The sequence below is a fragment of the Arctopsyche grandis genome, chromosome 4 (genome assembly GCF_051622035.1).
Source record: "Arctopsyche grandis isolate Sample6627 chromosome 4, ASM5162203v2, whole genome shotgun sequence".
Lineage (NCBI taxonomy): Eukaryota > Metazoa > Arthropoda > Insecta > Trichoptera > Hydropsychidae > Arctopsyche > Arctopsyche grandis.
In genome coordinates, this window is record NC_135358.1 from 24,009,971 (window position 1) to 24,036,748 (window position 26,778).

A 26,778-nucleotide genomic window follows, 5' to 3' on the forward strand; every position below is an offset into this window, starting at 1 on the left:
GAGTGATACTTTTCGGAGAAATTAGTGAGTAATTTCTTCGTTGATATTATATTTGTATGGCAGGGGTGCTCAACACGTGCGTTTTCGGCAACAAAACGTCATCTGAGTGGCGTTCATAAGTAGAGGTAGGATAGTCACAGTGCTATCCATTGTTCGGCAAACCTTTAATAATGTATTTACAACCTTTGAACAATACACGGCCCCCTCAGGCTCCGGTGACTATTCATAAGCTTCGAACTAATTCTAAGAATTTTACGTCGTAAGCAAAATTTATTGCACCAAACACGGTCACTTTCCTTGTTCACGGTCACACCATTTTTGTATAGGTTGCATTCGAAAATCGTTTCTCAGCACAAAATACAAAAGGCGGCCGTGATAACATGTAGAAAAAAGTGTTATTTTTACCATTGTTCGCCTTTTAGATTTTTGTTTCACATCTAGTAATAATGAAAGGGGACTCGAGGATTTTTTTGGTTCGTGGACGGCCACCTCGAGAAATTCGGCCGCCGTGTGATTTGCAAAATTCGCACATATCGACGTTGTGGTGCGGCTTTGAACGTATTGAGACGTATGTACATACATATGTTTATATAAATTTCAGAAACACGCACGAATACTGATTTTAACATCTGAGATATATATATGTATATATAGTCGAAACCAGAGAAATATAATAATAATAGAAGGGCCCTTACGAATAAATAATTGTTGTCAATATTACGCGGTACGTCTCTATAAATACGCTAGAGCGCACGGAATACAATCGGATCAATTTACTTATAAAAATGTATCCTATGTTGTTTATAGTGTGTTTTTGGATGCATTGTGTAACATACGTCGAGAACCAAGCATCAAATACGACTGATGCTAAAATTATTTAAGATTGTCTGTGGACAATCGTCACTTGACAAAAATATGACGCCTAAAGCCACTTCTATTAGTATAAAATTTCTCTGGTCGAAAGGTATGTCACAGTGAAACGTAATAATTGGTTTTTGATCGTGAAGCACTAGCCTCACTACTAAACAAGTACTATATATTTTTTTAATTCAACTGTGTAGTACAGTGGTCGGTAAATTCTAATAATTCAACATAGCCAAATATCAACAGTGCAACGATTGAGATTTCGAGAGCCAATTTTTTAAAACTTAAACTATGTATATATGTAGGTACACTGTTTATTAACTTAATAAACTTTAATTAAAGTTTTAAGTCTTAATTAAACTATAGGTACACTGAATCAAACTTGATATCATACTTAATAATAATCTTATTTGTTGATAAAAATTAAATTATAAGTAAGGTATCCATAAAATTAAATCATGACAATGACTAACAAACACTTAGTGTGAACAATGGCCTTACATATCTTTGGAAAGTTTGGGTAAGTCAAGTTTGAATGTTTTTTTATTACATACCTCCTTTACGTTTCACTTACGATTACAATTCAGGAAAAAGTTTGCCTCTTATCCGATCGTTTTCATACTTTGCTATATTGCTCATTTTGGTCATCAATATAAGTAAATGGAGCCTCCGCCATTACGATAGAGATAAAATATCGTATAAGAAGCATTTCAGGTCTGAAGATTTTTAATCTCGGTGACAGTTGGTAGTCATTAATTGTATACATAGATGGCGGTAGTAAAAAAAAAATATTGGTGATTTTATTCAAAATAATAATTTTATATACAAATTATACAAGAGGTATGTTTTTAAAAAACTTTTTTTTAATACACAGGGTTTTTTAATTTTAGGCACGATTCCAGGTTCTCATCAACAGATGTTGGCGGACAAGTTTCATTTGCCCACAATAAAATGGTTCACTATCGTCGATTACTATTGGCCTACAAAGCAAGAGAGCAAAAAAAAGGTTGACAATTCTAATCGATAATAGTGAACCATTTTTTGTGGGCAAAATAAACTTGTCCGCCAATCTCTGCTCATCAATAAGAAGACTTCTGAATTTACTCTCGATAAGGTTCATGCTCGAAAAAGATTGTTCGCATGAATATGTAGAATCAAAAAGGGAAAGAACAGCAAACGCTAATTTTTTCAAGTTTACTGTAGTAGAAAACGTGTATGTACGTATGTATGTATGTATGTATATATGTATGCTCAAAAACTCACCAATACCCAATGTATGCAGATCCGAGACATAGTGTTTCTATCCTTGTCTCTTTCTCATGTTTAGGTCAAATTGAGGAGAGGCAATCCAATACGCCAAATGCGTACGTTTTTATAAGTTTTATTTATGTAAATAAAAAAATACAAAATATTGAATGAAAAAAAGTTTAATTTAAAGTTAATGTTTAGCATCAGCTCCCTTTTCATGTGGGACTCTGTATTAGTACTCTAGAGATATTAAAAAATAACCCACTACGAAAAAAATGGAAAAAATTACATTTTAAAAATCGGAGCTCTGTTTTTTAATTGACTCGACAGCTCTGAATCTCACGATAAATAATTCGATTCACATTTGTCAATAAATATTTTAAAATACAAATTTCAAGTAGCATTAATTTTAGAATTTTAAATGTATCTTTTGAACAAACAAACTGTCAAAATTCACAGTTAATGTGACTTTTTTAAAAGTGGGCCTCATTAAACGCTGGGCCTCATTAACCTCAGGTAGCCTTTTATTATTTTTAATACGATTTGAAGTTAAAAAAAATGTTTAGAATTACTGTAAATAACCAAGCGATATCCATAAATGTTTGATAACGATCATGCATTAGCTACATATGTATGTACATACATACACAAGTACATAAATATATATGTATATATATATATATATATATATATACATATGTAGTACATAATTTTCTATCATGCTTCGGCAAGTACTGGTTGTGTGTTGATAGAGTGAACACAAACGCATTTACCTGTATAGAACACGGTTCATATTTCACTTGTCTATCTATCGATTATCAATTATGTTTGTTGATGATTCTATTCAGTATTCCTTTACATCAGTTAAGTGCTTTTCCACGTTCGAATTACACGTGTTTATTGGTCACGTAAGCATAAAGTAATTTGACATGTTATTGAGCTCTTGTTTTGAAGAAGGTGTGTGATAAATAGTCACCGGAGCCTGAGGGGGCCGTGTATTGTTCAAAGGTTGTAAATGCATTGTTAAAGGTTTGCCGAACAATGAATAGCACTGTGACTATCCTACCTCTAGTGATAAAGGACTTTTAAGATTCGGTGAGATAGGACTATTATATCTTTAGGGAATAATGGTGATGAGCAAGAATACCATGGGTTGTGTCCCTAGTGACACAGCACAGTCTCCTGTAGTTCTTCAAGAAAACTCTAAAGCTGGTAGATTTTATGTGAGTGTATTTTAATATATAATATTTAAAAACATATCGAATTTTTGACTATGAACAAAAATATTTTTTTTGCATTCCAAATTTTTATATGATTAACGTTCTGGTGTAAATTTAATGTATGACCTTGACATTGAATTTGATTGATATATTATCGTTAAATTGAAAAGGCTTCCTTATGATAAAATCTTCATAAATATCACTATTATACATACATATATATGTATCTATGTATATATGTATGTATGCATGCAAAAACGACGCTTAATGAATGGAAAGTTCAAAGCTTACATTAGTCGATTTATCGATTAGTTTCTTCATTGCTTTGCAAACTTTTAGTTACAGTGCATTTTTTATATGGTAGATAATTAAATATTAATTAATAATTACGAGTAAATACACCATGTCAATTAAAAATACGTAGATAATTAAATATTAATTAATAATTACGAGAACATACACCATGCCAATTAAAATACTTGACTAATGATCTACATACGAATGAGCCATTATATACATATACTAGATCATTAGTCAAATAAAGTAAAAAGTAATGAGGATCAATTTTTTATTCATAAATGAGCTTTTGAACGTACATTTCGTGTAAGTACATATTTGAAAAGTCATTACATTACGAATTGAAAAAAGGAAACGAGCAATTTTGTAAATTTACGATCGAAACTTTTTATTGACAAAGCCATCAAGCTCTAAATATGAACTTTTTTTTAAATAAATCAATACTATCAATTCTTGAAAGGGTAGATGGTTAATTTTAATCAGTGCTGTTTTCTAGTTTTCGAAAAATTAGACAGAGTTGAATTTCAATAACTTTTTAACTCTTAATAATGTGTGTTCATGTTTTTTTTACATATTTATATGCTACACGAGTTTTATTTAAGAATATGCGTCAGGTCAAAAATTAAATGTTATTTTAGTGACGTAAAGGGCATTCGATGAAGAATGTTTATTTATAAAGGCTTTTTCATTACATTGAGGATTTAATGAAAAAGGTTTTTAAGATCGTAAAAAAAACGATCTGCACTAACACATAGGCACTTCAAAGCTTTTTTTGGAAGAAATTGACTTTAAATATGAAGATTTGCTGTTACATGCTGAAATATGATAGTTTACTTGAAGCAAAGTTCTTAATTGATTTTTAAAGTGCTTTGATGACATACAAATATTCCTTAATGAAGTCGATAAGAATGATCTCGAACTCAATGATAAACAATGATTTGTATAGGCTTCTTAAGAATGTCGTTCTTAACAGACATAATGAACCACCACATATGTACATATAATAATCTCAACGCACGACTCCAAGGAAATTGTACACAATTTTGAAAATGTACGAGGAATGGAAGAATTTTTGTCTCTTAATAAAATTTATCTTATTATTCACGAAAAATACAGTTTTCAAATGAAAATACCCACTGACCAGAAATATCTTAATAGTCAGGTTTTGGTTGATTTTGACCCGCAGCCAATAAAAGGTTGTCGACACCCGAATTAAAACATAGCAAGAACTAATATTTCGTAAATTATTACTATCTACTTATTTGATTAAATTTTATTGTGTATTTATTACTAGAACGAAACAATTGTACAAGCTTTCACGCGTTTGGATGCATCGATAACTGAAATAGAAAGGGATTCTCCGGCGGCCAAACTTGCAGGACTTTTGCCATTGATGCAAAACTACCAAGAGGTTGTTTTTCTATGTATGTAATTAATAATATTTTTAATCAAAATAAAAAAATTTTATTCCAATAAAATATTTCAGGATATAAGAGGAAGTGAAGAAATAGGATTACTTCCCAATAGTGTTGAAGAAACTAGCGATGATGCCATTATGCAAGTACGATATTTTTACTTATAAGATACATATATGGTATTTTTTGTTTCATGCACATTATAGTATTTGGAATTCTTATGTGAATTTTATATTTTGACAAACTTAAGGTGATAATAGATTTGAAACTTTCGCGCAATCCACAATTTGTAGCAGAACATGAAGAGTTTGTGGCTAATATTAATCGTCAGGTAAAATTATCTTATATCTAAGTTTCAATTTATTTTTTTTAAGTTTATAATTCATAAAAATGAATATAAAAACTAGTGTTTCTTTTTATTATAATTAGGCTATGCGTAAACTAAACAAATCACTGACGGAAGTAAAGTTCAATGAAATTAAAGATACTAAAGCAAAACTAGAAGATGAAATTTCCAGATTGCAATTTCTGTATAAAGAGCAAGATTTACTATTAGGTGAGTATTTTATATATGCATTAAAATCGAATGATTCTAATGACTGAATCCAGATGAAATACTGAATAATGATCAAACATTTACTTGTTAGCCTTTCATCATCCCATTTTGATCCACAAAACTTCATCCAAACCACATGCTCATAAAGCTTTTTTTGTTTCTTTTACATCTACTTAGAAAAAGTTTTGGGTGCTCAATATGGAAGTACAGCAGAGAGGAATTTGGAAGCTGAATTATCGAGAGCTAGAGCTCTCAGAGACACATTAGCAGCAGGAGCACGCGCGTGGAGAGCTGCTGCTGCTGCTGCTGTCAAAGCAAATTCGTTATCATCTGCTGCTGTACTATCCTGGCAACTTATATCACAGACAAAGTAAGTAATATATTTAAATAACTGGATATTTGATATAGACTAGCTGCTAGATTTCTTGACTATGTTGATTTTTTTCTAGAAAAACTGATGTGGCAGAACGGGTGCGTTTGGGTATTGACACTAGAGATTCTCTAGTAAAAGGTGCTAGAGAGATTCGTACTGCGCAAGCTGCCCTGCCTGATGTTTCTTTTCCTCATTGTACCGCCAGACAGTTACAGGCCTTGGCATTAACACTTGATTATATGTTCACTGACATGTATACCGATGAAAGGTATTGATATTATAATCAATATTTTAATTAAAGATAGAATTATCATATTTAGGATAAGATAGAATTATCATATTTTTCGGAATCAATGTTGAAAATGTAGGACAATTTTACGAAAAATATATTGAATCTGTCACAAAAATTAAGATATATAAATTGACGCTAGAAGGAGACAGTCGATCTGGATTTAAAAAAAACGAATGAATTTATCGATGTCATGACCTTTCTACTGGTAAACATTCGTTTATCAGTTAGCTACACTTTGGCTTTTATATGTATTTACATATGTATGTATCAGTGCCGGTTTTAGGGGAGGCCTAGGTCGGGCAGCGCCCGAGGGCACCAAATAAGTTAGGGCGCCGAACGAGGCGCCAAAGACGCTTTAAAATTTAAAATTAGAGCGCCAAAAGCCATTCAAAATTTTAGATTAGAGCAACAAAGGCGAAAGTTCTTTCTAAGGGTGTTTAGAAAAAATTGCCCGAGGGCGCCATCGGGTGTAAGGCCGGCACTGGCATGTATGTATGTAGGTTTTCTGTTAATTTTGGTAAATCGCGACATATTTACGCATGATTTTTTCGAAAATCTTGTCATGTTTTCAAAATTAGATGGCCGATACACAAAAAACCCAAAAAATAAGGGTTTCTCGTTAAAAAGGGCCAAAAGTATTGTCAGGCTATTTATGACCAAAATAATACATAGTAGTTACAAGGATTACTTTCATACTGTTGATATTCCTAGCAATATCGTTTTCAATTTTTGCAAAATTACCAGACAAACACTAAAATTTCGTCCCCAGACACCCTTAAGAGAGGACATGTCCCAGAAAATCCCTACGTCTGGTAACACTACGAAAGTTACAATAGTTCATTTCGATCACTTTTTCAGATACAAACATGCTAGTCGTGTGTTTTCTGGATTCAGCGAACGAACTTTACAACTAGCATCGTGGATTACAGAGGTTATTGTTGTATGATAATTTAAAGTAATCAATCTCAATTGATATAATGTAATGCAAGTGTTAATTTTGTTTTAGATATTAAAAACAAGTTTAGACAAGGATCTTGATGAGATTGATACGAATGTAAACCAATTAGCGAGCAATTTGCGGGGAATAAGAGTTAATCTTATAGATGAAAAGGGTTTTTCAGACGTGCTCTACAAATTTCCACAAGCTTTATTGAAAAGTTAATTTGTTATTTTTATATAGAAGACGTTGTGTGTTTATAATATATGTATACATATTGTATATAAGTATGAATAATAGCTACAATACACTATCACATATTATGTGTGATGATAATGTAGTTAAGATTCAAGTGATATAGTTTTGCAGAATATTTTTTTTCATACGGGATTAAATTTGTAAGATATTTAATAAAAACTGTGTCGTACGAAATGTAACATTTATTTAAGAAAAAGCACAAATATATTATTGTATATAATAATGATAACTCACATAGACATTTGAGATGTAATGTTTTTGGCTACAAATTATTACTGTGCTCTCGTTCGATATACAAAACACTTAGAATAATATTTTCATGGAGAAAAATAATTCCTCGGACACAGACATGACATATCCTAAAAAAATCACTTATAATTACGAATATATATGGGACGCATTTTGATTATGTTTATTCAGTACATTGTATTGTTTTTTTTTATTACTTAATAATAAAATGAGCTATACATACAAATATATGAAAAAGTTGATAAATTTTTGGGACGTTCAATTTGTAAATAACAATTTAACATACATGTGAATATACATGTATATATGTATTATGTATATTAATTGAAACTGAACGTGTGCTACCACATTTATTCTGACTGCAACTAAGATCATATTTTTATGAATCAAGATCGAAAAATAATACATAATGTTGCTGAATAATCAAATGTAAGATTGTTACATATACATATGTAATATGAATATTATTTACTCTACATTATTTCACAACACTTAACTAGCTAAATATCAATAAAAAATAACTTAAATGACAACTTTTAAAAAAGTTGTGATGAAATAAAATCATTAACGCATCATACTGTTAAATCCTTCAATTCGGAGGTTTTAAGTAATAATAGTTTTATTTAATTTCGCAAAAACTTAAAAAAGTGATAAATAACAATTAATTTATATTCAAAGATCAACAAATGATTCATTCTTCACAAATAACACCAAACACATATTTTTTTTAAAGACAACAATAAATAAGAAAAATTCATACGTATATAAATATAGATATGTATAGTGTTAAAATACTTTCCATTATTTTTCCATAATCAAATATATAACACAGCAATACTAGATATTTTCAAGATAATATTGTCATTCTGTACCTTTTAAAAAGTTACAACCTTAGGTTCATTAAGGGCTTACATTAAGAGTCTACAAACATTCGCAGCAATCAAAAATATTAATTTTTTATCGATCTTATTGAGTCAATTTTTTAAATAATATTTAAACTTATATGTGAAAATTCAAGAAACAAGAACCTATAGAGCTTTTTGATGTCAGTATAAGGGGCGATGATCAAATTTGAAACAAATCATACATACATACCAGTGGCGTGGCGTGAAAATCTCTCTGTTTTTTGTCGCACAGTCTTACTTACGTGTGCGCGAGTAGGATACAAGGAGACACGGTATGACGTAACATAGTCCTTTAATATATTACTCGCATACACGTAAATAAGGCTGAGTAACAAAAACAAGGAGATTTTCACGGCACACCACTGATAGTACATATGTGCATATTGTAATATGTAAAGTCCTATATTTTCTTATTCATATGAACCTCATATTTAAGTACGAATATTTTACGTATATATTTACAAGATTCATGCGAAAAATTACCAAAAATGTACAAAAAAGAAAACATAATTGTATTTCTAATCAAATTCATATTTTTAATTGCTACAATAACATTTTTGTAATATTTTCTTATTATTTTATTTAAACATGTAGGTATCTATTTACAAGCATTTTTAAGCAAGTAGAAAATTCACGAAATCCTCAGTATATATTTACGCGATAATTTAGTAAAAATTATATATTTTAAAATAGTAAAGCCCTCGAGGCAAGTCAATTAGACTCGATTTAAGTACATGTAATATATAATAGTATAGAATTAATTGAATAATTCCAATTTTGAGGAGGTCTGCTAGTATAAAGCTTATCATATCCATTTATTTTAACATTTTATATGTGTGTGTGTGGTCCAAATATATATAATATAACATTGAAAAATGAAATATAACGAATTTCAGAATATTGAGAAATTTGGTAATAAACCAATACAAAATTCAAGTAATAAAGTATCAATCGAAACACAATTTAAAAAATCAGCAACTTATATGATATGTGGTAGCTTATATTTTATACTGATATGTGAAAAAACTACACATATATTTATTCAAAATTATTAAACACACTTTATAATGAATATTTTTTTTACATGAACACCTACAATAAAATTGTTACGGAGATATTATAACGATGTTTGTATTTATGTATGTTAGGATCGATTTGCCTTTACTTTCATCCCCTCATCACTCAGATTTTTATTTAATTACCACAACTCTCATTTTATATGCGGCTTAAAACACTTGAGAATTCTTTCGTTTCACTACCCAGTTCAGTTTTTGCCTTTTTTTTAAGTAAAGGCTTCTTTTCACACTTTGAATTTGTTTTCATACAGAAATACATATGTATGTTTAAATAATAGCGTTCGTTTGGATAAGACTTTACCCAAAAATATTAATTTTGTTTTAAATTACGGTAGTTGCTGTAAAAATATTATTGTAAATAGAACTTTTGTGTTTTACATTATTTTACGATATGGCTGGCTTGGGATAGGAGAGATTCAGTTGTGCCATATTTATCAAATATATTCACAATCAGGATAATTCCTCACGGGCTTTTTCCACACATAAAAATTATACTTTGTGTATTGTACGTTGTTTGTGACATCTGAAAGTACAAAAAAATGTTGAGACTATTAATAATAATGAAATATAAAATTAGGTATATACATATATGTATGTATATATTTTTTTGAGTATACTTTTCCACAGTGAAAGTTAAGTTAGACTAGTAATTTATATTCATAGCACATATAGAATATGATGTAATCAGATGATCTTAATGGATATTCAAAATTAGATATTATCGGAGTTTTCTTACCGTACAGTTAAATATAGAACCATCAACATGATGACTAGCGATGCTGATGCAATCCCAATAGCAAGAGCAGTATGTTCATCTGTCATTCTTTTCCCTGAAAATATTTTTTTTTTTTTATAATCAATTTAAATAAAATCACCATGATGGATAAGATAGTTAAAAAATAAACCTGTGAAAAGAAGATAAGTTTTTTCAGGTTGATCATCATTGTGGATGTAATAATCATCTTGGTCCTGATCCTGAGACGGAGTGGGCTCGTCATAAGCACTCCATTCTGACATATCTCTGTTTAATTCCGATTCAGTTACATTACAATTGGCATATTCGAACACTTCATATCTGAAAAATACCAACATAATTTTATAATAAAATCTAAAAACTAACACAACACTTTGATTTATGATTTAATCTTACTTGAATACTGGTCCCTGAGGACACGGAGGACCCGGAGGTTTAAAAGAAACCCTCTTTCGATATCGAACACCTTCAGTGTCACAGGAAGACCAATGACTCCATGGCGAATGACGACAATCATCATAGCAATCTACGAAGCACGACACCTAGTAACATTGTATAAAATTAAGTCTTAATTCTTAAATATTGCATCATGCTATTTTAAACTTCATTGTTTAATTACTTCAGCTGGAGCATGTTTCAGTACTGCTATTTGATTGGCACAATGTATTAGAGGTACTTCAGCACCGTCTGGTTGTCTAGCACAACTGACGTTTCTACGACTAGTTCCGAAACCACAAGCAGCTCCAGCAATAAGTTCACCCTGAAAAATGATCACATACATATATTAATTCAAAATTCTCACTAAATTTATATTATAAAAGCTTATGTGATACTCACATCCAATTTGCAGCGAGGGAAGTGGGACTTTTTCAATGCATAGCAAGGAGTTAGGGGGCATGAAACTTGCTGAAGTATTTCTGTTGGACATGGTCTTCCTGTCGAGGACGCTGGTGTGATTATATTCCTAAATATATAATCGTTTTTAATGTGTCAATGATTATAATATGTATTATAATTTTCAAATTTGTAATACATACCTGCTTCTGGTAATATAATTTTCGTCTGTAGGATGGGCTCCGCATTTACATTGTGAAAAGCTCCAAATAGACCATTCTGAAACTTCGCAATCTATTGGACAATCCACATAGCAGAATTTGTCTGTAGGCTCTACTGGTCGTGTTGTAGGCTATTGAAAACAATTATGCATTTAATTTTGTTGTTTACTGTAAAATACAAAATTTAAATTGTTGGAACAATTTTGTATTTTGTAAAAAATAAAATCAATAAAACCGGGCCCTGATTAAGTAGGCAATAAGAAGGAAGGAATATTTATTTGTAATTTTCAAAAGAGATGAGAACATTAAAATAAATAAATAAATAAGAGTGAGAAGAACATTGTAATAAAGACTGTAAACATTACTATGTACATTGTTTACCTTTTTTTACAAGTTTTTTATTAGTAGTAATAATATACCTACATACATAAATACATCTACCTTATTTTAATCACATTTCATATAATATTTTGCCTACAATGTAGAAAACTTACATCACACATTGATGTTGGAACTTGTCGACCATCACTCCTTTCGCAATAAATTTCCCTTTGTTGCATTCCTTCTCCGCATGGAGATCCTCCTATAATAAAATATAAATTTTCAGTAAAATATTTTAACGTCATAGCATTCACATAAATATGAGCAAAACCTAAAGGCAAGCAGTCTCCCCATGGAGCGATTTTCCATATGTGCCTGAAACATGTCCTGTTGAGTATGCATGGTTGAGCTTGCAATAAAGGAGGACATCTTTGAGCAGCTTGAGCACGTGCTGCACCTCGTAATAAGGCACGTGTGCGATCACGCTGCTCGTGCGAATCGCAACGCTGTAAAATATCATAGATATCAGTATATCTTTTAAATTTATAAACAAAAAAATAAATAAAACCAATTGAAACTAACCTGTGAGCATTGACTCCATTCACTCCATTGGCTAACGACACATTCTCCGGGACAAGGCAAATGACAAGCATTGAAATCAGCTGGTTTAAGTAACGGGTCACACAATGCATCGGCTACTACACCTCCAGTAGCAACTTCCACACACCTGAAGATAATAAAAATGAAATAAAAAAACAAAAAAAACAAAATTAATACACATAATTCAAGACAAAACTTCAATCACCTGACTGTTCTGTATTGATCTCCTGAGCCGCATCCACGATTTCGATAACGAGGTACGAGATGACAATCGCTCCAACCTCCAGCTAACCAAGTGAACTGTTCGCAAGATCTGGAGCATACCTAGTAACAAAATTATTATTTAATACTTTAATCTATAGTAACAATTATTTGGCCTACAACAGTATCAAAAACTCATACTTTAGTCTGAGCTGTAATTCCACAGGGTCGGCCTCCAGCAGAAGCATTCACCAATATGTTTCTGGATACAATAAAATCATATAAATCGTTTGTAGTTATGATTTCAAATTAAAGAAGACATTATAAATACCTTGTACGAGTCTGTAGTCCAATTCCACATGGAGCTCCTACACAAGGACCCCAAGCACTCCATCGGCTCATACGACAATCTACGGGACAAGCTAACCAGCAAGGTTCTCGTACAAGTCCTCGCAATGCAGTTTCTTCTTCTGTATAAAAATCGTATTGTAAGTAGGTTAAGCTTCATTATTTTCGTTTCATTTCAATACACAAACTTTAAATAAATATCAAACCTAAAGCTTCAGTATGAGCTCTGCACGCTTGAGGTTCTAAGCGATATCCTGAAGAGTTTTGGCATGATAGTCGACGATAACGAGCTCCTGCTCCACATTCCTTTCTCTCTCTATCAGGTATTTTAAAAATTGATTATATATTATATGTTGTGAAAAAACAAAAAAATTAAAATCGTATTGGCTTTTTTCTTTTTTGAGAATAATAGTTAATTTCATAGAGTACTTCTCATATAAACTTACCCAGTAGGAACGTCCCAGTTATCAGGCGATTGAGTCACTTCAGGTTCCAAAACGATACAAGAAGACCATACGCCAACAAGTTGAGCATTGACACTCTCACAAGGACACGAATGTCCTTCAAATACCACTGTATTAGCGCAAGCTGAATTTCCCAAAAGTTTTCTAGACCTACATAAAAATAAAAATAAAAATAGTCGAAACATAAACAGGAAACGAATGTATGATAAATACCAAGACTTTAAAGTACCTGGTGCTGTCTCCAGAACATTCATTTTCACACTTGGACCAAGGAGACCAATCACTAAATTGGCAACCAGTACTACAATCAACTGTGCATCTTAAGCTAGAAGCAGGTAAATCAGCCTCTTGTTGTTCCATACACACTGATGGTGGAACTTTATGATGATGCAAAGAGCACCATACACCTAAAAGATTAAAAGTTTCGAAAAAAGGGTCTATGGAAAAAATAATTGAGAAAATTTGAAAACACCAACCCCTTGTCATAAGACCTCCTTCTCCGCAGATGACACCAGGCGGTAATTGACACGATGACCATGCTCCATGAGACCATCTAGGTCCTGTAGAAGTATTTGGTGCTGGAGGACAAGCTCGTCTTTCTTTGAGTGCTCCACATGGGCCGCCACTTCCTATTGCTCCACTTATTATTTCCCTTGAACGCCACTGGCTTGCACCTTCACCTTGAATCGTGATAAAAACAGAGTTAAACATGTAAAATTATAAAATTAAAATTTTATTTATTTAAAAATCGATTTAATCTTTCAATATAAAGATATGGGTTATTTACCTAGATTTGTAGGACAAGAAGACCAAGTAGACCATTCAGAAAGCTGGCAATCCTGTGACATTATGGGTGTACATATTCTGCTCGTTTCAGGTCTTTTGATAGGTATGCAACTATTTAAAATAAATAAATAAATATTAAATCGTCAATTTAGATGGCCAATATTATTTGCTAATTGTATTTCAACTCACTGAGCATCTTTGACGAGTCTATCATTATTTTCCACACACCACACCTCTCTGTACTGCATGTAAACTGGAGTTTCAGTACTATTTTCACTTGTAATTGCGTCTATATCTATCTTTTCCGTTACGTCTCCCTGAAAATAATCATTTTTCATTTAAGCTTCCAATAGTAAGCCATTAGATTTGTTATGAAACTACTATAAAATTTACTTCAGGAGCAATGGGTGGAGCAGCGCATGGTTGCCACGGCAGGGACAACCAAGAATAACCAGAACATGAATGGATATTGCAAGCTTCAGTTTGAATCAACTGTTCCGATGTTGGACAGGGATGACCACCTGATTAATAAATATTAAATTAAACCCAGAACTATGTATATATGTATATCTAACTTTGCATATTTCATCACAATTACCAGATCCTGGTGGAGCAATAACGGTTCGGTTCCTTGATCGCGAAGGTCTATGATGTCTGGTAGCGCAACTCCTGGTGCAAGCACTCCAAGACGACCAACCAGACACAACGCAATCGTGTGGACAAGCGCGTTGACACGGTTCGTTATTTATTGGACGTAGCCCTGCTCTAGCGCACTGTTCTTCCCCTACTTCGTTCTAAAATTATTTCGTGAATAAAATAATTTACGTTTTTTTTCATTTATTTAAATATTAATTTTAAAATCTCACTTGTTGCAGGTCTACACATGTGACAAGTCTGGTTCTCCGTCCTGGTCCACAAGGAGCTCTTGGCTCTAACGGTTGACAGGCTATCCAAGTTCCGGTAAACCAACGAGCGCAAGCAGGTCTGGAACATCCTTGAACTTCAACTAATGCTCCACATGTAGCTCCATCTTCCGAAGCTGCGACTAATATGCGTCTAGTTCTTTTCCGATATCCTGTAAACGAGGGTGCTTCGGTTAAATTCAGATTGATCCGTTGATCTATCTGTTTCTGTTGATTAAGTACTGATTTGAGTAAGTTAAATTCCATTTTGAGTACCATAAAACCATTCTACCTTACTGAAAAACACATTTACTGATAATTTTATAAAGACCTTAAACAGTTAATGATTTGAACAACTACTAAGAAACAACTAATTTTTTTTTTTAATTACGATATTTATATTTCATTTGTGCTTTTTGATTTTTTCATTTCCATGTAATCGAGAAGTGCTTTATATGAGTTCGTAAAATTTCTTGTATTTGAGATATTATATTAAATTGGCTTCATTAAATTTATTTTAAGATGTTTCATAGCAGATAATATTGTATTGTATTATTTTTAAATATAATAATATTTTTAATAATATAATAATATTTTATATAAAAATATAATAGTATTTTTAATAATATTGAAGAGTATTCAAAGGTAAGGGGAGTCAAGTCGAGGTATAAGAAAACAATTATGTAAGTTCCAGTTATTTAATGCTGCTCTTCTGGTGGTAGCCAGGTTCCGAATGAATCACAGTTCGAGAGCGCCCATATTTATACATATTAGGCGCTGAGCACATAGAGGTATTTGCGCGGTTTTATTGGTCAATGAGTCGGGTTCTCTGAGTGGACGATGAGTGCCGCACGCTGATTGGGTGGCGTGCACTGATCGTTCTATCATTACAAAACAATATAATAATAATTTTAATAATAAATAATATTTTTCAGAAAATATTATTATATTAATTTTATAATTAATAAATTTTTAAATTCTTAAAGGCGATACATATGTACGTAATTATTCAAAAAAAAATTTATAATTTATAAAATGGTGATGCAGTTGTAGATGTAGGGCATTCTTCGAAAACAGAAATTCGTAGAAATGTTTTTTATATAATTTTATTAATATGAGATTCTTTTGGGTCGAGAAAAATATTTACGTTTCAATCTTTCGTATTAAATGATTTCAACTATATGAGTATGCATAATATGATATATCCTCTGGCCTAAAAACACATTTGACAAGATTACTTGAAACGTTATCTTCACGGCATTGAGGTGAAAAATTGAACCTTCATAACACGACACAAATATTAAGTTGTCAAGAACACCTACCATTCGTAGTCAGCTGCTCAACTGGTGACATGGGACAGCCGCTAAGGGGCTCGCAGGGTCCCCAAAGACTCCACTCGCCCACCACACAATCCCTGGGACACGGCACCTGACAACACGACATATTTTTCTCAAGAAGGAGTAAATAAACCCACAAAAAATAGTTTCACCCAGATACGAAAATAACCCACCTCACAACGCTGCACGGTGACAGGGGGCGGCAGGGTTTCGCAGAGACGATCCGCAACGGGCGCCCCTGTCAAGCGGCTGACACAAGATGCTGCACGTCTCTGGGTTCCCCCACCGCAACGTCCGGCCGCACTTCCTCCAACACCTGAAACCAACGTATATGATTTTAACATATAATTTATTTACAAGGAATTTGCGGAACATAACTACAGAATAGCAGCAGATGTTACTCAACCGAAAAATTACTTACATATGTGACTAGCCCAAACTAAATATCTTCCATTTTTATAAACATTGTTTATTTGAAGCAATTTACTGACGATCGCATTATGGAATGAATAAAAACAATCATGTTGATACTATCATCTTTTGAGATACTCGATAAGTGATAATAGGTGTCATCTATCAAAAAATCCTCAAATTATATCGTAATTATAAAATCATTTTTATAAATATTCATACAAAGGTTTTGTGAAATCTGTTTTAACGTTATATATAGGATTACCATACGTCCCGTTTTGGCCGGAAGGGGAGAATCCTGTCTTACAAAATCGCTCTGTTTTATAATTATTTTTAAATAACTGTAAAATACAATATTTATATTGTATTTAATTTTTTATCTTGTCTCATTTCCTTCTTTTAAAGAAATGTACGTTCTGGTAAAAAATATATTACTTAACAAAAGAAGAAATGAAAATTAAAGAAATCAAAATTTTCAGTTGCACATAATTTTTGCAATTAAAAGAAAACCGGGACTATCGTTTTGGAAAATTTGTAGATTTTACATGTTTCAGAAAAAAACACACCGCCTGCGGCGCATGAACATCCGATATTATGTATATAATTTTTTTTATTTTCCTTGTACACAAGATTTCTACATTCTGAAAACAGTTATAATTCCTTACAATATTAATGGTTATTTAATGGAAAAATAATAAAAACGTGCACATATTTTTTGTATACGGTGGGGTGAGGGGGACAATTATAGATTATAAATTTTTAAATTGGATAGTATTATGAATACTACATATAACTACCTGAATATCCCTCAAAACATGATTATTTTCGGAAGATACTTGATGGGACTTTGTGATCAAATTTACTTTCAATTTATCTGTAACCTGTATTGAAATGGTTATTGAGGATAGGTAATGTGTAAATATTCACGAAACAGATTCTCCATTAAGCTATTTAACTTGCATTTATATAATACATACATACAGATATTTACCAAATCCGTACTACATGACTAGCTTATTGTTAAGTGAATGCATTATTATATCGCATTTTTAATTCACTAGCATATTTTTTACCTCTCCCGGAAATTTACTTATATTTATTTACTTAGGTTTGACACTAGTGGTCGGACTTACTTTGTGATGGGAGCGCAATGGGGACCGGCAGCATAAGCGGAGGTGGATCTTCCGGTAGATGACATGGTCCCCAAGATCCGGGGGCCCACCGGAAAAGCTCGGCAGGAGTGGCTGGGGCACCACTCCCCGTAGATTTACTTTCTCGCGTGCTAGCGCATAGGGTTCCAGTGCCTGGTGAAAATATAAAGTAATAAACGTCAGCCGTAAATAATACGAAGAATGAGGAAAATAAGAAAAAGTTCCGCTGTTAGTGTGAAAGTGGCATTGGCAGTTAAAGAGTTTGTCAAATAGGTGTGTGGTGGCAAGATTTCATACAGAAATTTTCCATAAAAATTTTCTTGACCGTAAAAGTTTTCCTCTTCTCAAAAGAAAATTCTCTTATGAATGAGGTCGAGGACAAACGGTCCCTCTGGCCCCACTGTGATAGACTCTGGTTGTTGTGCAAGCTGTTTAATCTGAGATAGTGCTTGCATATACCTACATATATGTATAATATAAGTATGTACATATGTATGTTGGTATAAATACGCTTGGGTACTTGGTGATTTCGAATGATTTTCAATTTTTTCCACTCTGGTTATGAGCCAGTTGAATTGTTGTTTTATATAATATAATATGAGTACTTTTCGATGGCATGCTACAATTTTCTAGAGCAGCGGCTCCCAACCTTTTTTGACTCGCGTACTTTTGCTATACAATTATGTAACCCATAAATGTTTTGATCATTGCAATTTAAAATAAAAAAAAATTAAAAAATATTACAGAAAACTCAAATTTTCTATCAAATGAAGTAATTTTAATTATATACGGATTATTATAAAATTGAAGGTTTCAAAATAATATGTATAGAAATTTTATTAAAAAACATAGTAGCAATGTGAATCAAAATATTAACATTATCAATTATATACATAAGTATTAAAATAACCGAAAACCATTATATTATATATTATAGTATATGTACATATATATATATTCGCAGTCCCACGTACCTTTTTTACGAGTAGCGATAATTTATACTTGCGTCGAGCACATTTCCTTTATTAGCCGGTTAGCGACGACTAAGGTACTTTCGTGCGTGAGTGGCCACTTGACCCAAGAAAATCCCGAATTAGACAAGTGCCCACGTATCTACCTCTACGTCTACCTAATATAGTGCCTACCTTGCGGTAACGAGATGACGGACCGAGTCCTGATTAGGGTTGGCTCCTGGGCAGTTTCCTCATTGACCCAAGCCGACCACTCACTCATCACGCAATCCTCTGACAGCAGGCAAGCTCGACGTGTGCTGGGAACTCTGCTGCCCTTCGGTAAACAACGGCTGAAATTAATGTTTCTATTTATTATTGAGAATCGTTAGTTTGCTCTATTAAGTGGTTTCAAGGGTTGTGCGAGTGTTTTCCTAACCTCATTTCTACTACTGTCTCGTAAGCGTCTTGGCACTTGACATCTCTGGTCTGGACTCCGACGTGTGGTTCAAATGTCAGTCCTCCGGCCGGTTGTGGTTCTTCCAATGCTTCGTTTGATAGAACGTTGCTGGTCGGTTTGCACCCACTCCAGGCACCCAAGTATAGCATATATCCTTGTCCAGTGCGTTCAATGGTATTTTCTGGAATAAAATCAATCGAGACACTTTGTACTTTCAAGAAAAACCATTGTTGAGGAAGATAAAACATATAAAACAATTACCCAACATTTTACAGCATTTTATCTATCAGAAAATTCAAGATGCCATAAATATTTTTGCTAGAGATAGGAAAGGTTGCCAATTTGTTGGAAACATTTCATTGAAATAAAATAAATTGGAAAACTTTGATAAGAAACGATCGATCTGGAGTCATATATCCAAGGTATGGCCAGCAATACCGAGCCAAGGAATGAACCCATGATGACTCAGCTGAAAGCGTTATACATACGTTGACCACCGAACTATGTTGTATACATAAGTATGTAGGTAAATTCTTTGAGCAATATGTATATTTTTAATTTCCATCTCAAAATCGATCACTGATTACGATTTTATTTACGTTTTAAAAACAAATGTTAGGAATTTGGACAAGTTATAAGTGGTCGATATGAAATTCTGAGTTTTAATTCAATTAATTTTGATTTTGACCGTTTTTAATTCATAAAATTGTAACTGTGACAGTTTTTATGCGGTTAATTGTAATGTGATGAACTATAGTTAGAATAATTCTGAAAAAGTAATAGTACAAATTGTAATGCGTTTATACATATTCAAAGAGCTGCAAGCCACGAATTCGTTTACTGCGAATTTGACAGTTATTTACAAAATTTCTGAATTGGAATCCGGTTTTTGTAAATGAATCAATTAATAAGTTCCACTCCAAGACTTCGTTTTGCAGTTTCTCAAGTTTGATTTCGCTGCCTCAGCCGAAAGTACTGATTGCACAACGGATAAACCCCCCCCATGAATATTTAATCTCATTGTGTAAAAGTACACGCAAAGTAAATGGGAACGGCATTTAAATCATCTAAATCAAATTTATCATCAGTAATATTGTAATAGTGAAATATTTTATTCATGAAAATTTACGCAGCGGAATTCCGCAGATGTATTATGCTATTGGGCATGCAAAAAGGGGATAGATTTAAGGAGACAATTTCCTGTAGAGCTCGTAGAAAACGCTCGTTTCCGTTTGGGTGCCGAGGGGGTTAAAAGGGGTTCAACTGGGGGGGGGGGGGGGAATGGGCGTGTAGACGAGGGATCGTCCGCCACCCCGGGCGTTTTGTGTAAAGTGGTCCGGGGCGGCAAAAGGTTAAGCGCGAGAGAGCCAATTAGGACCGCGGCTGACTCAACTTCGTTACGGCGAGCTTTAGACTTTCGTAGAGACCCAGTCTTTAGGCCTCAACAATATTTGCCATGGCAATTAATAACTTGCACGAGGCTTCGATGATAAATTATTATATTATATTTTAGCTCCGTCAGTGTTTTCCCACGAGGTGGTTGTTACGCAGATGAGGGATCGGGCTTTGACTACATTTGGCATTTGTTGGAAAATTTAAACGATAACTACATATGTATAACAAATACTATACATATACATTTGTATTTGTATATGTAAATTTATTTATATATATATATATATATATATATATATATATATATATATATATATATATAAATATATATATATATATATATATATTTGCATGGATAATTTTTGATAAATTTAACCTTATCAAAAAATGATTAATTATAAATAATTGGATGTCGTTAAGAAAAACTGATCTTTTAGCAAAATTTTATATACATATATGTAGGTATGTACCTAAACGTATTTATCAATTTATGTAGGTATTTATCAATATAGTAGGTATTTATCAATTTATCAATTAATTTATATAGCTACATATGTACCTAAATGTATGTATGTATGGTTATATTGTACTAATACTAAAATCAATGTTTTCTATGTACATATATAAATATGTATATTATTCGATTACTATTTCAATTATTTAATTATTAACAGTTGAAACTAAAAATCATTTCATATTATATTGTAATTAATACATGTATGTGTGTATAAAAAATAAAGTGTTCATAAAATAGCGCAATCCATTGAAGTTGGAATTTTTTAAGAAATTAATCAAGAATAAGAAACAACGTATAATAAAAAAAGATATATTTTATATTAATGCCTCTGTGCCTGAAGAAAAAGATCTTTGATCAACGTGTCTTGCCAGTGATGATGTATGGGTGCAAAACATCTGCATTGAACGACAGAATGCTACATAAAGTCCAATGCCTCAAAGAAGTGGAGGAATATAATATGGAATGCGAGGATGACAAGTATGACAAGGATAGTAATATAGTGGAGAGAGTGAATAGATTGAAATGGCAATGGGTGGGTCATGTATCTAGAAGAAATATGTACAAAATAAGTGTTCAAATGGTACCCGAGAGAATGTTAAAGGGTGCAAGTTCACATGGGAGATGGGTGGATGAAATCAGAAAAATGCGTGGAATGAGATGGATGAGAGTTGCTCAAAACGGAGACGAATGGAAGCATGTTGGAGATGCCTTCACCCTGCAGTGGATGGCGAATGGTTGTGAATAATGATGATGATGTTTTATATTTACTTATTTTAAATACATATGTACTAATAAGTAAGTTAGTAAAAATATACGCATATATGAACGTATACCTATCGGTAGAACACGCATGTTTAAATGGATCACTATCTTCAAGAATATCTAACCAATAATTTCAAATCGTCAAAGAAAAAAAATGGAAAAACCCCAAATTACCATATTTACTGCAAGACAAAAAAAACCCAATATATGTATGTTCTATTTGTGTGTCGAGGTCGAACGTTTCACATTTAAGTATTTATATTTAAACCATTGTTGCGCACTCCACCCCCCATAATTGTCGACAAAACGGAACGACAATAACGATAACAACGGACGTAAACATCTCCTCCACCATCGCTGATGAGGGTCTATTTTCGTAAACAAAACCGGACACGCGCGGTGGTTCAATGGGGTGGTTGCAGAGTTATGGTGTTTTTGTTTGTGACCATTGTGTGGGCTTAAAGTGGGCCAGTGTGACATTTTAAGTCGCTACAATGGTATATATTTGGAACGCACCTGTTGCTGCTCGACGGGGGAGCCTCTGTCCCTCGGCCTGCGCCCCCACTTCGGCTCTAGCCACTAACAACATGGCCGCCACTAGCGCCATTGTTATGCTCGTCGACTTCTCAGAGACGACCATCTTGCTGATTGTTCTCAGTGGATGATACTCTGTAACAAAAACGATTTATTTATGAAATTTATTTTTTACATTCGAATGATGAGTGTTAAGATGTGCAGTTTTACAAATTTTATATTTCAAATCAAAGTAAAATATATTTTTCTTGAATAAGTTGGATTTAAATTGTACAGTTTCGTCGAAAAATGAAATAAAACCTTTGTAAGTATGAATGTATTATCGAAAAAAATGTAATTTTTTTGTAAATCTGAAAAAGTTCCACAGTTGAACAAACAGAATTCTATTATATATACAGCAGATATGTATGTACTTTATATAAAACTAGCTATATGATAAAGCAGAGTTTCGACCTATTAGCCAATACATATTTTTAGTTCTTAGATTAACTTCATCGCGTTTTTTCTTGATGTGAGTTTTCCAGACAAGGCGTCTATCAAAGTGTATTCCCAGATACTTAACAGAGTCTCTATGCGGAAGCATTATGTTTTCCATAATGTCGGGTGGGAAGTTCACTTTTCCCAATGTAAAAGTTACATGGACCGATTTACTAGTGCTGACTTTCACTCTCCACTTCCTTAGCCATTGTACGCATTTATCCAACTGACATTGAAGGATTTTAAAGGCTTCTTCTGCATTTTTGCTGCTGGCTAGTAGGGCTGTGTCACCTGCAAAAGTAGCTGTCAGTATATCTTTGAGGTCTGCCGTATATAATGTATATAGTACTAGTCCCAATACAGATCCCTGTGGTACTCCGGCTTTGATCTCGTGAAGTTTAGAGTAGTCTTCCTGGTGCTTTACTTGGAAAATTATATTTTCCAAGTACGAATTGATGATAGCATAAAACGTGTGCGGTAGGTTTTTCTTGAGCTTATATTTCACAATCCTTCATGCCAAACCTTGTCAAACGCCTGTTGGATGTCTAAAAAGACTTCTTCTTCTTTTATTTTTACATACATATTTTTACATATATATGTGGGATTTTATGTGTGTGGGAATTGATGTCAGTATAATGTTGAAGAGTAATGGCAAACAGTGGTATACATGAGTGTACACTGTTGGCAGAAGTGTGGGACGCCAACTGACAGTTGGCAGTAGAGCCGCTAGCCGGACGGCCACCGGCTAGGTGCGCAGCAGCGCACGTGTGTATATTCTTATATTGTACAATAAACGTATAAGGTTGAACTAAGATCGCCTTTGCTTTATCTCTCCTGCAATCCTCCCTATATCTTCGACCGCTACATATATATACACAAATATACCAGGAAGGCTTAACAGGTAAACCCCAAATGCGCATTCCTGGTACACATAATTATTACATAGATACATGTAAATCTAAACAATATATGAGATCTATGGTCAGATATTACAAACATCGTATGAATACGATAAATAACGACGAATAACTTTCATGTAACAATACGAATATTTATATTCGATAAACAACCACAGAGACATCTATGGTGAGCAATATGGCGAAACCTAAGATATAACAATAACTAAAGGTTTGCCACAGAAAATTGGGAAGGAAAGGAAGGAAACGCCAATTTTTACAGGAACCGTTTCAAATGAAAATCAGAAAAATTGGCAATTTCTGATAAGAAACGGTCTTAAGTGGCTCGGAACAGTCTTCGGCGCTCATATCGGTCCACATGTTTCGAAGCCAAGAAAACTTTTTCCTGCCAATACATTTTTTCCTTCTATTTTCCCCATGGTTATCAAACGGAGAAATTCGTATTTTGGACCCCATATCATGTGTCCGAGGTACTCCATCTTTCTCCGCATGATGATAGAAACAAGTTCCCCGCCTCTCCCCATCATGCCGAGGACAGCTTCGTTTGATATCTTTTTGATCCACGGAATCTATAGCATACGCCTGTAGACCCACATCTCAAAAGCTTCGATGCGGCTGATCATCTTGGTCTTCAGAGTAGTGGAGTAGTGTTTTCATGCAGAAAAGGGCCTCTCGGGTACCCAAGCCTCGTCTGAACCCAAACTGCTCTCTGCCAATCGCCTCTTCACACTGTGAGTAAATTCTGCCCTGTATTATCCGTAGTAGGGTCTTCAATGTGTGACTCATTAGGCTAATTATTCTGAAGTCGCTAAACGTCCTCGCGTTACTCTTTTTTGGCAACGGTATAAATATGGATCGTAACCAATCGCTAGGTAGTTCGCCTGATAAATATATTTTATTGAAGAGTTTTGTGAAATCTTCTATGTTATCGTCGTCCAATAACTTGAGGAATTCGGCAGGAATCAGATCCGTTCCAATAGTTTTCCGACTCTTTGCTAGTTTTATAGCATGTTCCACTTCGGATTTTAATATATGTATATGGTCCCGTTTCTGGATCTTCAATATGCCCTCCAGTTTCTCTATTGTCTTTAAAGAGCGATTTTGTGTACTCAGTCCATTCTGATTTCTTCTCATCCATATTTAAAATGATTTTTCCATTTTTATTCCTAAGAAGTATGAAATCTTTTTTTCTGAATGATCCTGTTGCTTCTTTTAATTTTTTATGTACGTTAAATTCATCGTGTTTTTCTTGTAATTTTTCAATTTCGTCACATTTATTTTCTATCCATTTTTCTTTGATTTCTTTAATTTTCCTTTGAATTTGGCGGTGAATATTTTTATATTGTGTTGGATTATTATTTTTGTGTTTTCTACGTTCCTCCATTAAATGTATAATTTCATCCGTCATCCAAGGTTGTTTTTTATTGATTATTTTATTTGTTTCAAGAAACTTTTTCCCAGATTGGGTCATTGCTAATTTCATACCTTCCCACTTTAAGCTTACATTACTATTTTCTTCAATACATTTTTGTTTAAAATTTTTATTGAGATCTTTTGTAAATTGTTCGTTGATCGTAAGATTTTTAAGCAGTTCTAAATCCGTGTTTTTTCGTATATGTCATCAATTCTTTGATTTGTTGATAAAATTCTTCAATCTCATTTTCTTCCTTATCGAAAGTGGGGGCATACAATTGCATTATGTTAACATTTATAGGTTTTCGTGCTAATTGTATCATCATGACACGTTCAGATAACGGAATAAAACTTCTTACTTTTACTTATGTTGTCTTCCAGAGTCACAGCAACACCATTCTTATGAGTGCCGTCAAGCGATCCCGAATAGTAAGTTGCAATGCCTCGTTTTTCCTACTCCAGGCCATCTATGTAGCTTCGCTTACGCCGAGCATCTGTATTTGATTTTTTTTCATTTCTAGTTACAGTTACAGATTTTCAATTTTACCTGCTTGGTCCTAACGTTCCATGTACCAAATTTTCGTATGTTCACCACTTTTGAGTTCGGGGATTCTTAGCACCCCTGTCCCATTGAAGGGACGCCGGAGACTCGGGGCCGCGGTTTTAGGTTTTCTCTTCATGGTGGTTATACTAGGGATATGAGAGCACAGTAGTTTTCCCCAAACCTTCTGCTCCGCAGAATTCAAACCAATTGAGTGGCTGCCACGTCGCTTTGAATCTTCCATCTTTTGCCGTTTTAGTATATTGCATATACTTCCGCCGTGGATGGTACTGACAGAGCTGCTGCCCACTGCCAGAGATTTATTATGGAGTTTTCTTCTCTGGGAAAGGTGGTACGGTACCTTTCAAAGCCGGGTTGTGCTTTTGTTAAGCGGAGGCACTTACTCGCCGCTGACCTGAGACCGTCATAGTGTTGTGTGACATTTTATAGAGTGACGGATTCACTCATCACCACTCTTATCTCAGCGCTCGTTGTCCAGGACCACCATGTTGCCATGGCAGTTGACTACAAGAGTCGTTCCCCTATCTGCAACCTGGGGACCTGAGCGGTTGCATGGAGCTCTGCTCTGAGCTTAGTAATTACTCCGGATGTGTGTTTCCGTTTATGATATATTTACATATATTGACAGTTTATTCACAATCATAATATTTATGAAATTAGTACCAAACATTAACGTTAACGTTGACTACAAGTATCCAATATCAAATATTAAATTATCAAACATTAAATATTAAATAATTCAACACTCAATATTAAATAATCAATTATGAA

General features: G+C 33.4%; 3 protein-coding genes across 3 annotated transcripts in view; 2 read left to right on the forward strand and 1 right to left on the reverse strand.

Moving 5' to 3' along the window:
• Window positions 1–2,830: 2,830 nt before the first annotated feature.
• On the forward strand, window positions 2,831–9,739 carry synr (BH3-only protein sayonara). The gene is made up of 9 exons (XM_077429581.1): window positions 2,831–3,335; window positions 4,924–5,040; window positions 5,116–5,190; window positions 5,295–5,375; window positions 5,474–5,600; window positions 5,778–5,970; window positions 6,050–6,241; window positions 7,124–7,196; window positions 7,272–9,739. Exons 1-9 carry the CDS (start codon window positions 3,240–3,242, stop codon window positions 7,425–7,427), a joined length of 1,110 nt encoding a protein of 369 aa, XP_077285707.1. The 5' UTR covers window positions 2,831–3,239; the 3' UTR covers window positions 7,428–9,739.
• Window positions 7,629–26,778, reverse strand: part of LOC143910924 (thrombospondin type-1 domain-containing protein 7A-like) — an 85,224-nt gene continuing 66,074 nt past the window's right edge. The window contains exons 2-29 of the mRNA XM_077429558.1: window positions 22,621–22,773; window positions 19,410–19,611; window positions 19,166–19,323; window positions 18,003–18,173; window positions 16,632–16,774; window positions 16,444–16,549; window positions 15,086–15,294; window positions 14,818–15,013; window positions 14,613–14,740; window positions 14,409–14,536; window positions 14,221–14,330; window positions 13,910–14,113; window positions 13,663–13,840; window positions 13,416–13,583; window positions 13,176–13,285; window positions 12,953–13,091; window positions 12,823–12,883; window positions 12,626–12,744; window positions 12,403–12,547; window positions 12,152–12,326; window positions 11,994–12,082; window positions 11,482–11,630; window positions 11,282–11,408; window positions 11,064–11,204; window positions 10,841–10,986; window positions 10,596–10,765; window positions 10,427–10,520; window positions 7,629–10,213 (exon numbers count right to left, since the gene is read on the reverse strand). Of these exons, the coding sequence (XP_077285684.1) occupies window positions 10,180–10,213; window positions 10,427–10,520; window positions 10,596–10,765; window positions 10,841–10,986; window positions 11,064–11,204; window positions 11,282–11,408; window positions 11,482–11,630; window positions 11,994–12,082; window positions 12,152–12,326; window positions 12,403–12,547; window positions 12,626–12,744; window positions 12,823–12,883; window positions 12,953–13,091; window positions 13,176–13,285; window positions 13,416–13,583; window positions 13,663–13,840; window positions 13,910–14,113; window positions 14,221–14,330; window positions 14,409–14,536; window positions 14,613–14,740; window positions 14,818–15,013; window positions 15,086–15,294; window positions 16,444–16,549; window positions 16,632–16,774; window positions 18,003–18,173; window positions 19,166–19,323; window positions 19,410–19,611; window positions 22,621–22,744 (3,924 nt within the window). The 5' untranslated portion in view covers window positions 22,745–22,773 and the 3' untranslated portion in view covers window positions 7,629–10,179. The remainder of the gene's footprint in view (window positions 10,214–10,426; window positions 10,521–10,595; window positions 10,766–10,840; window positions 10,987–11,063; window positions 11,205–11,281; window positions 11,409–11,481; window positions 11,631–11,993; window positions 12,083–12,151; window positions 12,327–12,402; window positions 12,548–12,625; window positions 12,745–12,822; window positions 12,884–12,952; window positions 13,092–13,175; window positions 13,286–13,415; window positions 13,584–13,662; window positions 13,841–13,909; window positions 14,114–14,220; window positions 14,331–14,408; window positions 14,537–14,612; window positions 14,741–14,817; window positions 15,014–15,085; window positions 15,295–16,443; window positions 16,550–16,631; window positions 16,775–18,002; window positions 18,174–19,165; window positions 19,324–19,409; window positions 19,612–22,620; window positions 22,774–26,778) is intronic.
• Window positions 16,445–26,778, forward strand: part of LOC143910935 (kelch-like protein 18) — a 64,962-nt gene continuing 54,628 nt past the window's right edge. The window contains exon 1 of the mRNA XM_077429584.1: window positions 16,445–16,785. The gene's annotated coding sequence lies outside the window, so the exon portion shown is untranslated. The remainder of the gene's footprint in view (window positions 16,786–26,778) is intronic.